The sequence below is a fragment of the Megalobrama amblycephala genome, linkage group LG10, assembly GCF_018812025.1.
Source record: "Megalobrama amblycephala isolate DHTTF-2021 linkage group LG10, ASM1881202v1, whole genome shotgun sequence".
NCBI lineage: Eukaryota > Metazoa > Chordata > Actinopteri > Cypriniformes > Xenocyprididae > Megalobrama > Megalobrama amblycephala.
The window spans coordinates 10,138,751-10,151,566 of NC_063053.1; the positions used below are offsets into that span (position 1 = coordinate 10,138,751).

Here is a 12,816-nt window from a genome sequence, read left to right on the forward strand (position 1 = left end):
GGCCAGTTTGGACTACATCCCTCTACTTCCTTCTTTAATGACGTCACTAAAACAGTTTTTTGACTAACCTCCGCCCACAGGAATACACAAGAGTTGCGTTTGTAGAGTGTGTTTGTCGCCATGTCGTCGAAACGCTGTTATTTTCATCCCGCAGTCCAATCACCGGGTCTGTTTCCGGCTCAAATTGATAGGGTAAAATTAAAGACATGTTTACAATAACACTGAGCGCGTGCATCTCCACGTTATGGTAAGAGGCGTGATCTTTCCGGGCAAGATGCGCTCAGAGCTGTCGAATCACAACACAGGAACCGCTGGCACAATCAGAACTCGTTACGTATTTCTGAAGGAGGGACTTCATAGAACAAGGAAGTCATCAGCCCGTTTTTATGACAGTGGAAACAGCGGTATACAGATAAGTAAATTATGTGAAAAATACTGTGTTTTTTTACACGCGAAACATGAACACATGTTATATTGCACACTATAAACACAATCAAAGCTTCAAAAAAAAAATGAAAAACGGGACCTTTAAATTACAGTTCAGATCCTGAGCAAACGAGTGTTTAGTTGGAATTTAAATTTGAACGCAATGAGGTAGAATTGAAATGAATTGAAATTTAAAAATAAATTTAATATAACTAATTGTTGTCTAGAAAGCGTAGCCTTGAAGTTTAAAAGTTTGTAGGTCTTACAGACTGATAGATAGATCTATAATAATAATTTTAGAATCCTGCCCTCTTGTTGATGTGCAAATTTGTACCATTATTGGTATAAAGTTAAACCAATGAATCTGTCATAACATCCATCCCTAATTTACAGGATAGGAATGATCTAATGACTACTTTTAAATCCTTAGTTTAAAGCTGACGATAGGGACATTCCCCCTGGAACAGAGGTTAAGTGCCCTGCTCTAGGGCAGAATGGTGATTAGGGAACTCAACGACCCTCCGCTTCGCTGACACCTCTAAGGATTTTGACCTACAACCTTTGAGTTTGGGCTCGGATATTTAACCACTTTACAATCGTGACCTTCTAAAAATTAAAATATCTTAATGCTAAAAAGTCAAAGTGTAATGAGGGTACCTTCTCTTGGGTTTAATATGGCAGAATTCAGTGCAAACAGAAACATCTTTTGACCCAAATACTGCTACAATTATTCACCTTCCTTTTTCATTCTGTTCATCAGGTAACACCAACAGCATGTTTGCTCTGGACTACATCAGCGGATCTCTGACAGTGAGCGGACAGCTGGACCGGGAAAACCCGCTGTACTCCTCTGGATTCACCATCACAGTGAGGGTGAGACATTTTTGGAATTAAAAATGTGTGTTTGAGCTTCACAAAAGGATTTGTTCAATTTCAGCTTCTAATAGGGTTGGAAATCAATAGTCTTGTTCATAATTTTTTCTTTTTCGTTAACAGTTTTTGAATATCTGCACTGTGCCTTTTTTTTTTTTATTGTTTTAATTGTTTAGAACATATATTTTGTTGCAATAAATGGGACTTAAATTAAAATAATAATAATACCAAGAATACAATTGTTTTTCTTTAATAAATAATTTGGACAAATTCTTTGAGTGCTTGCTCAGTAGTACCAAAAGAACCGTTCATTGATTTGTTGAGAAACTGGAATCATTAAGTGGAGTTGGAATCAGAATAGTTAAGTTCCTTAAGCTCTTAAAACCTTTTATTATAAGTCTTTCAACTCTGTGTGAGATTCAAATCCACTAATGCATTATTAAAATCTATTCTGTAATGTTTCAAGGTCAGTACTGATTTTAAATGAGGAATAAAATCAAATATAAGCAGATTTGTTCTGTTTCCAGAAATTCTCATGTATAGTAGTTCTGGTTAGTCTGTCATCCCCTGCACTGAACTCATTGGGATCTCTGCCAAATGCAGTATTGATTCTACTGTAAATGTTTGCAGAGTGTGACTGTAATTTATCGAGCCATTTACCCACATTGAGTATATCAGGGTCAGTGTGTGAAAAGGTCTCAGTGACACCGGGGCTTTAAAAACATTCTTAATTATAATTTTGTAGCTATTACAAACATGCAAAACACTTCAAATGAACTGAACTGGACTGGATTTTCTAGGTTTGCTGTGCATGTTAGTGTTTTATAAGAAACATGCAACTATCTCTATTTCTAGGTCACTAATCAAATACAAATAAGTATTTTTGTGACACTTATCAGGTCATGTCTTTTACAGACAGTCGGATGCTCTTTTGATCAGCTTTTTTGTTTTTAAAGAATGAACTCTTTTCTTTAATTACACAAATCTATTAGTCTTTTAAGCTGTCAATGTTGTAGCCAGTTGGAAAGAGTGACCATGTGACAGACACTTTGTGTGTGTGTGTGTTATGTCATTGTTATCTCAGTGTCCCGCTGGCAGTTCCAGGGCCAAACACTGGAGGTGAGAGAGAGAGAAAGTGTGTCCCTATAGACCTCAGGCAGGAAAGCTCTTTGTTCCAGTCTCTCCATCTCTGAGAGCTCAGTTTAGCAGAGGCTCCTGAAACACACACACACCTTTGCCTCCTCTTCAGGCATGAAGATGAGAGAGAGGCAGAGGGAGAAAAAGAACAAAAGAGAAGAAGAGCAGACAGACTTTATGCCTTTTAAAATAATTCTGATAAAGACCATATATATAAAGTTTGAGTTATCATGGATTCCTCAGGAAATATTAAGCAGCACAGTTGTAGAAGAAATGTTTCTTAAGCACCAAATCAGCGTAGTAGAATGATTTCTGAAGGATCATGTGATATATATATATATATTCCACTCATGTGCAAATAATGTTTAATAATGAATAATCCTCAGACACCCCCCAAAAAAGAGCTGTTATAGATTAGCACTTTATTCACATTGAGCTGGAAATGTCCAGAAAGTGCTGTGTGTGGGATTTTGTTTCCAAAAGATTGGTGGAGATTTGAGTCTGTAGATTTCTGTCATTATGTCTCTGGATTTGACACAGATGTCATGATAGGTATCATTATCGCCTCTGCTCTGATAAGACCCCATTGAACTGCTGCTGCTGTCTGTAGATTTGCACAAACCCTAAATTCGGCAATTCTTTATTTTAACTACCAAAGCACAACCTCAGTGACAAATGTATGACCAAAAATCATAATGAATTATGCAACAGGACCCAGTCTCACCAGCACTATAGTCCGTTCTGGCTCTTTGTGAAAGGATAAGTACAAAATAAGTATCAAACATTGCAGTACTGAGACCATCTGTATTTGTGTTTGTTTTGAATGCACTTTTTGGATGAAGTTGTTTTAGACAATCAAAACTTGTGTGATAATTCTATCTAAATCAGCAGGTTTCAGAGCAAGGACTAATCTGTTCTATGAGGATGATTTGCTTAAGTTTTGGTCACTGTTAGGTTTAAATGTTCAATGCCTCATAAATGCCTCTGTCACGGTGGCTGTAATAAAGCGCACAAAGAAGGAGTAGAGAAACAAACACAGTCTTTAATAATTACGCGGTGGTGTGAATGCAGCATGAATACATGGGGAACTTGATCAAGGTGAACAGAAACAGGTGTGTGGAAACTAATTAACAGCCAGGGAAACTAGGTAGGAACTGTCCACACGAACATGGGTATTTTCAATATTTTCATTCTATGTGGTTTGGCTGTTCGTCCACACGCAAACACGGTATCAGGTCACTGAAACCGAACCTTTTTGAAAACTCCTGCCAGGGTGAAGATTTTCAGAAACTCCGGTTAGAGCATTGTCGTGTAGATATCGGAGATTTTGCCAGAGACTTTAGTTGCGTCCCAAATGACGCACTATACACTATGCACTTATACACAATGTACTTGTGCACTATGCACTCATCCATGTAGTGCGTGAATTGTATAAGGTTATTTTGTGATTTAACAACGGAGTCCGATCCTCCCTTCCCCTCCACTATGTAATTAAAGCTGCGACAGTCGAGTGCACGAAGTGTCCAACATTCCACACTTCGTTTTTTCCGTTAATTTAGTGCATCATCCGGGTACATCCGGGCATTCAGTGTGAACGCACTACTCGCACTATTTATACTTAAAAACGTCATAGAATAGTGCATAAGTACGCAAATTGGGACGCACCTTTTGGCTTTTTACCGGAGATTTTGGTTTGTGACGTCAAATTGTGCGCCACTATCTCCTTTGTTTACATGAGGTGAGTTTTTTCAGGCTTCTGATTGGCCAACATGGCTTTACGGTTGGGGTTATATCGCCACCTGTTGGTTTGGCATGCTCTTGACAGCGCTTCATAGCGTGTTTTTGCGTTTTCATTTTTTTTCTCTACGTTTTTTTTTTTTTTTTAAACGAAGGAGGAAAATCTCAGTTTATAAAAATACCCGTGTACGTGTGGACTAGGCGTCAGCCAGGCAAAACAGAAACAGAAAAACCAAAACCAAAACCAAAAAAGACTATACACATTACAGCCTCTTCCTTTGCCTGTAATGTTATATATAATCCCATCCGGACAGTTTCATAAATGTGTTTTGGTTTCTTCTGCTCTATTTGCAGACATAAACTGCACAGCTGTAGTTCTCTAAATTGAAATCAATGATTGCCACGAAAAGTAAAACTCAAAACAAAGCAAGCGCAAGAAAAATCTCCCAAAATATTCATAAGTTATAGATTTTCATTATCTATTTCTCCCTCCTGAGCCTCTGCTCCTTTATATATATATAAAAAAATTCTCTTTACTATTTTATCTTACTCTCTCTCTCTTTCTCTCTCTCTCCCTCCCTCTTATTGGTGGCATTATTGATTTGGAGTGAAAAGTAATAAAACTAATTTCTCAACTTCACAAAGCTTGGATAGGCTGGAGTACATTGGGCTAGAGGTCAGTGCATTTATTATATGGAGGGATAGAGAAGAGATGTGCAGGGGGGTGTTAAACGACACAATACGCATTTAACCTGGACCTGCAGCCTCACCACGCCTCCATCCTCCGTTCACCCTGCATCCCTCCTTCACAAAACACCATTATTCCTTTTGATTTCTCTGTGAGTCCAACTTCATCGCTCAAAAAGAGGAGGAGAGAGGAAGGGAAGAAAGCAATTGTTTCCTGTCGATAAGACGTGTTCATCCTAAATCTTATTGCCTGTGTCTGTCTGGCCCCCGTGTGCCCCCACTTATGGCAGACCTGTGGGATTTCTCCCAGAATCCTCCCCTCTGATTTAATAAAGAGGCAGAGCTGAACAAATGGAGGAGATTGAAGACTAAACGTTAATGCTGCTTACTGCCAGATTCCCTCTATTATCACATCCGTTCCTTTCTCGTTTCGTATCTTTACTGTCTCTCTCTGTCACTCTTCTCTCTCCTTTCTTTCGCTTCTCCTTTGCTTTTCTAGAGCTACTTATAATGTTTCCTCACATTAGAGAGATGGATTATGGTGTTGTGTGTCTGCTGTGGTTTTGGGGAAAATTATTTTTTTAAAAGTTCGAGGTTTGATTATCGCCTTACTCAGTTGTAAATTAGTCAACAAATAACTAATTAATGGTAGAACGTTCCACAGGTTTCTGCAGAACATCTCGTCCTCTGCTACCTGCGTGTTCGTTTATGAAATATTTTGATAACAGAGTGGCATGTGAATGGGTAGATTATTTGATTCGATAATTAAGCTGGATGATTTTTGAAGCCAGAAGTCTGTGTAAAATGTTGTGACATGATTTAAACTAAGGGTGTGTTCACACTTCTTGTTCAGTTCTTTTGGTTCTTTTGGGACAAAAAAGAAAATATATTTAGTTCACTTAGTGTTGATGCTGTCATTTTTAAGACCGAATCTAAAGATACAAAACCAAAAAAATTGGCTTTTATGATATATATTGTGCAACGAAACTTACCGAACATCCAAAACAATGTTGTGTGCTAGGCTAAATGCGTTTGATGTATGTGCGTACATATGATGACATTTTTATCAGCTGAGAACTCGCAAAGAGCTTAAAAAATGTGTAAAGGAGTCAAAACAGCGCCAGGAATTCCTCCATTACACACACAAACAAAGATCTGTTGCAAGAAGACGCAGTTCCCACACGTCTACAGAACCGTAATGGGCAATGTAGCTCTTATGATGAGAAGAACCAGGCATGCTTGAGCATTATGTCCTTTTTAGGGTCGCATTTTGTGACATCACGTCCTGTTTTTGGTTCATTTAGATGTCTTTGGTCCATGTTGTGTTCATATTTCAGGCGAACTGCACCAAAGTTTGTTTGGAAGTAGACAGAAACCAGGGGTCTCGGTCCACTTGTTTGGTGCGCATCAGCAGGGCGCCCCCCTGGAAACCCCGGATTTCAACTGAGGGGGACCCTCTGTATATATATATATATATATATATATAGATATATATATAGATATAGTATATATATATATATATACAGTACAGTCCAAAAGTTTGGAACCACTAAGATTTTTAATGTTTTTAAAAGAAGTTTCGTCTGCTCACCAAGGCTACATTAATTTAATTCAAAATACAGTAAAAACAGTAATATTATGAAATATTATTACAATTTAAAATAGCTGTTTTCTATTTGAATATATTTCACAAAGTAATTTATTCCTGTGATGACAAAGCTGAATTTTCAGCATCATTACTCCAGTCTTCAGTGTCACATGATCCTTCAGAAAACATTCTAATATGCTGATTTGCTGCTCAAGAAACATTTAATGTGTACAATTGTACAAAATATTTGTGTACAATATTTTTTTTCAGGATTATTTGATGAATAGAAAGTTCAAAAGAACAGTGTTTATCTGAAATCTAATCTTTTGTAACATTATAAATGTCTTTACTGCCACTTTTGATTGATTTAATGCATCCTTGCTGAATAAAAGTATTCATTTCTTTAATTTCTTTAAAAAAAAAATAAAACTAAAAATTCTTACTGACCCCAAACTTTTGAACGGTAGTGTAAAATGCTACAGAAGCTTTGTATTTCAGATAAATGCTGTTCTTTTGAACTTTCTATTCATCAAGGAATCCTGAAAAAAAAGTACACAACTGTTTTCAACATTGAAAATAATCATAAATGTTTCTTGAGCAGCAAATCAGCATATTAGAATGATTTCTGAAGGATCATGTGACACTGAAGACTGGAGTAACGATGCTGAAAATTCAGCTTTGCATCACAGGAATAAATTACTTTGTCAAATATATTTAAATAGTACACAGTTATTTTAAATTGTAATAATATTTCACAATATTACTGTTTCTTACTGTATTTTTAATTAAATAAATGTAGCCTTGGTGAGCAGACGAAACTTCTTTTAAAAACATTAAAAATCTTAGTGGTTCCAAACTTTTGGACTGTACTGTATATATATATATATATATATATATATATATATATATATATATATATATATATAGCTCCAGAAAGCACTTGTGATAAAATGAACAAATCCTAAATGATCACGTTCGCCAACATGATTTGCGAAGGATCCAAAGACCATCTTGTTCTTCTGTGGAAATAAGAACATCCTCACATGATCAACGTCACAAAATCCCTGAAAATAGTTCTTACTAATTGTGCATTGAAATTGTTTAAAATCTTAAAATGTTCTCTTTATTTCTAGTTCTCCAGGTTTCCCTTGCAGTCTCCTTTTGACCCTGTTGTATGTATTGGGATTGCAGACATTAGATTAAAAATGTCTTTCTGTCTCTCTGTAGGCAACAGAGCTGAATGACGACCGCACACCCACATCTGCCACCGTCATGACCACCTTCACCATCCTGCTGATCGATAAAAATGACAATCCACCCAGATTTAACAGCTCAGAGTATCGGGTCCTTATCACCGAGCTGGCGCAGGTCGGCTTCGCTCTGCCTCTGTACATACAGGTCGAAGACAAAGATGAGGTGAGACATACACACATACAGTACAAACTTTTAAAAGAGAATATTTTCCCCTTACATGATTTCATGATACATATTAAATATTCAGATGCACAAGTATGCCTATAGCCTGTGAGTATATTGACTTTTGTTTCTTCCTGAAATTCCTTTGAGTAAAAGAAGCTGTTCGCAGAAATTTCTTTGTACGTGTTCTTTGAACATCACATTTTCTCCAACATAGAGTCTTCTGACGTCAAGAATTCTTGACCGGTCTCACTGCTCCCCTTCATGGCGGTAGCTTCGAAACAAGCTCGAATCAGTCAGATGTCAACCTTTCTCACCTGCTCACCCCCTATCAGTCATGCTTCAAACTAGTCACTCTTCTGAATCTGCACTCCTGGCTGTAAAGTGCTCAAGTCAGCAGCAACATGCTCGCATAACTCCATGCTAATTCTTTTCAAACTGTAAGCAGTTTTTGACACTGCCATCCACACATTTTGCTAGCAGAGATGGGCATTTCATAGTCAGCACTTATAGTTTTTTGTTGTATGTGAATTGCAGGTCCAGGTCAGTTGGAATGGCTGACTTCCTCACCTTGATCCCTCACCACTGGGTAATCATAGGGCTAGGAATTTTCACAGTGTTATTTGCTGGCGATAAACTTCAATAACTCAGAAGAAACAGAGCAATGAGGGTCAATTACATGATGCTCGGTTACATATATATATATATATATCCCCCCCCCCCCAAAAAAAAATACAATAAAATTTGGTTCATACATAGTCACTTTTTTATGAAGAGCATTGTTTAATTTTTTGTATTATAATAAATTTTGATATTAAAAATGACAGTGATATGACTGTCCCGGTATTAGAATGAAGAATTTTTTTTTTTTAATATAAATTATTAGAAGGAATTCTAAGACAGAATGAAAACTATATGAAGTAGTTTGGCATTATTTCATAATTATTTTATTACTATTATTTATAATAATAATACAGCCACAAACTGCTTATTTCTTATTATCATGCTCGCTAAACATGTCATTTTAAATTTAACATGTCAAGTTGTGGCACTCAAGCAGTTTTCTTCAAATGTGTTGGGTAGCAAAATTTGTGGCACGTATTTTTAGCAGTGTATTTTTTGAAGTGTTTGATTTGTGAACAAGTAAGTGTAAAAGCTAAGTCATGAGGGAGAAATATTTACCTAGGCTGTGTATCCAGTTGAGAGCTATATAAATGTTATGGCTTGTGAATATTAATGTCTGTAGGGAACATTAGTCAAGGTCCTGATGAAATGTGCAGGATGTTTCTTGCTTTCATGAGCATCATTTGCTGTGTTTGACACATTTTTGAAATAAGGTAATTCATTTTTATAGCTTTTATACTGAAAAACTTGGAATCTGTTTAGTAACTAACCATGGTAATTTCACTTAGGAAATAGATTTTCAAATCTCAAGTCAAGAATTGAGATAGGAAGTTTCTGTAATACTGCAACACAGGGAAACACACGTAATTTTTACTGGTATGTCAGGTTTTCATTGTCTGTTTTGGAGAGTTCTGACTCTAAATTCTGATTGGATTAAATACGTTCAGATCTGCTATTGAATGTTGACCTGCTTTAATCTGCTTTAACAAAAAAACAAACACACTTTGACATACTTCCATGGTCTCTCACATGCCATCTACCACACTAGGACCTGTTTAGGGTTTAATTTACTTTTGAGTAGGTTAGATACAACAGCAAATTATCGCTAACCAGCAGAATCAATCAGAGATAAGAGCAGCACGAGTCAACTCGACATTGATTCCTGCTTTAAATTACTGGAACAGAGTGTGACAGATGAAGAGAGAACGGCATATTAACATATTACTTACTGTGTACTGCATACTGTTTTTTTATTGTTTTATTTTTTTTAATATAAAGTAAGGCATAAAGCAAGGTGAAACATTGAAAAAAATATCCTATGTTCAACAGGGCTGTGTTTATTTAAAAAAAAAAACAGTAATATTTTAAAATAGTATTACAAATTAAATTTTTTTTTTCTATTTTAATATATTTTTAAAATATAATTTATTCTTGAGCAGTTTATTGTCCCTTTTGATCAATTTAATGCATCCTTGCTGAAGTAATCATTCATTGTATGTAATCATGAAAATCAGAATTCAGATATATTGATTTATACTGCTTATTCTGGCAGATGTCATCCAGGTATTCTATGCATGCAGGAAATTTGCATACTGTGCACAGTATACATATATTATACTCCAGAAATAATAAGAGCGGTATATTAGTATGCTCTTAGTATGCTCTCTGAACATAGCTGGGTAATTAAACAGAAAGGTGGAAGTCAAGTGTGTTATCACCATCAGTCAGTAACTCTAACATTTTACTGTCCTGTCAGTTTTGATTGGCAAATCAAAATTATATTAGTCTTACTTTACTTTTCAGTCTTTGAGGGCATAAAAACAGCTCTTTTTTTTTCCTTTTGAGCAGTGGCCATTTCCTCTCACTCAAGAAATACAGTAGCAGCTATATATTAGAGGCATTTTCAGCTCTCTCAGCACAAGACTTTCTAAACACACTGGTGAGTAGAGATGGCAGCTCTTCAACACAGTGAGGCTTGACTCTGATCCTAATGCAAGATGAACAACAGTCTTCCAGAGGGTCTGAGAGTTCAGTAACCACCTCAACCTCTATGTGCATGTGTTTAAAGAGGCTTCTTGGGCTCAAACCGGGTGTTTATTTGGGGATTGATGTTTAAGCTGTCCTTCTCTGTCCTTTACAGTTCTCTACTTTAGTAACTAAACGGATAGGATAGGATTCCAAGGTCTAAGCTTTTCAGTATAAAAGCTATAAAACTGAATTACCTTAATTCAGAAATGTGTCAAACACAGCAAATGATGCTCATGAATTGCAATTACTTGCATCCAACAAAAATATATGTATATATGTGGCTAGTGGTTTTCCAAAGTTACTAACCACTCAGCATTTTCACTGGCCACAATTTTGACATCGAAACCATGGGGAAAAACTGCCATATAGATATTTTTAAAGGTGCCTTAGATTATGTTTTTAAAAGATGTAATATAAGTCTAAGGTGTCCCCTGAATGTGTCTGTGAAGTTTCAGATCAAAATACCCCATAGATTATTTTTTATTAATTTTTTTAACTGCCTATTTTGGGGCATCATTATAAACGCGCCAATTTTATGCTGCGGCCCCTTTAAATCCCATGCTCCACGCCCACAGAGCTCGCACTTGCCTTGAACAGTGCCTTAACAAAGTTTACACAGCTAATATAACCCTCAAAATGGATCTTTACAAAGTGTTCGTCATGCATGTGGCATGCATGCGTCGGATTATGTGAGTATTGTATACTGTTATAGTGTTTACTTCTGATTTTGAATGAGTTTGATAGTGCTCCGTGGCTAACGGCTAATGCTACTCTGTTGGAGAGATTTATAAAGAATGAAGTTGTGTTTATGCATTATACAGACTGCAAGTGTTTAAAAATGAAAAGAGCTCTCTTGTCTCCGTGAATACAGTAAGAAACGATGGTAACTTTAACCACATTTAACAGTACATTAGCAACATGCTAACGAAACATTTAGAAAGACAGTTTACAAATATCACTAAAAATATCATGTTATCATGGATCATGTCAGTTATTATTGCTCCATCTGCCATTTTTCGCTGTTGTTCTTGCTTGCTTACCTAGTCTGATGATTTGGTTGTGCACATCCAGACGTTAATACTGGCTGCCCTTGTCTAATGCCTTTTATAATGTTGGAAACGTGGGCTGGCATATGCAAATATTGGGGGCGTACACCCCGACTGTTACGTAACAGTCTGTGTTATGTTGAGATTCGCCTGTTCTTCGGAGGTCTTTTAAACAAATGAGATTTATATAAGAAGGAGGAAACAATGGAGTTTGAGACTCACTGTATGTTATTTCCATGTACTGAACCCTTGTTATTTAACTATGCCAAGATAAATTCAATTTTTCATTCGAGGGCACCTTTAATATTATCTCATAATTTGGCAGCAGGTATATTATACTGCTGTCACTTTGACACATGGATCCATTATACTGTTACATATGCGTTAAAACAATTGACTAGACCGGCATGTTGACATTATTTTGTGTGTATTTGACTATTTAAGGACAATATATAAGCAGCGAAAAACAACATTTTGTACTGAGAGGTGGCTTTATGCTCGGTCACTTTGGGTGTGAGCACAAAATCTGCAGGAATGAGTAAAATTATGCACAATACACACAATCCGCTGGTACGCAGCTGGTATTGTGTGTCTGTTCTACGGAAAATTAGTATTTGGAAATGTTTCAGATATTTCAATATCGATATATATATATATATATATATATATATATATATATATATATATATATATATATATATATATTTACATATATATATACAAACCCGATTCCAAAAAGTTGGGACACTGTACAAATTGTGAATAAAAAAGGAATGCAATAATTTACAAATCTCATAAACTTATATTTTAGTCACAATAGAATATAGATAACATATCAAATGTTGAAAGTGAGACATTTTGAAATGTCATGCCAAATATTGGCTCATTTTGGATTTAATGAGAGCTACACGTTCCAAAAAAGTTGGGACAGGTAGCAATAAGAGGCCGGAAAAGTTAAATGTGCATATAAGGAACAGCTGGAGGACTAATTTGCAACTTATTAGGTCAATTGGCAACATGATTGGGTATAAAAAGAGCCTCTCAGAGTGGCAGTGTCTCTCAGAAGTCAAGATGGGCAGAGGATCACCAATTCCTCCAATGCTTACCGTGTTTCCAAACTTTCTCTGTATGGTTCATCTTCAAACTTTCCTGCTGATGTGTGTGACAGGCAGCTTTTATCTTCTCTGTAGTGGTTCAGGCAAATGGACAGGCAATTACGCTTATGGCCAGTGAGTGTTGACATCCCTGCATATT

At 36.3% G+C, this 12,816-nt stretch overlaps 1 protein-coding gene across 3 annotated transcripts in view; it reads left to right on the forward strand.

The window, feature by feature from the left end:
* The window catches only part of cdh23 (cadherin-related 23), a 292,980-nt gene that overhangs the window by 165,663 nt on the left and 114,501 nt on the right, over positions 1-12,816 (forward strand). For 2 of the 3 annotated variants that reach the window (XM_048204503.1, XM_048204504.1), the window contains exons 10-11: positions 1,187-1,299; positions 7,676-7,864. In XM_048204503.1, the coding sequence (XP_048060460.1) occupies positions 1,187-1,299; positions 7,676-7,864 (302 nt within the window). Of the gene's footprint in view, positions 1-1,186; positions 1,300-4,046; positions 4,175-7,675; positions 7,865-12,816 lie in introns of those variants that run through there. The other variant, XM_048204505.1, reaches the window with a different exon arrangement.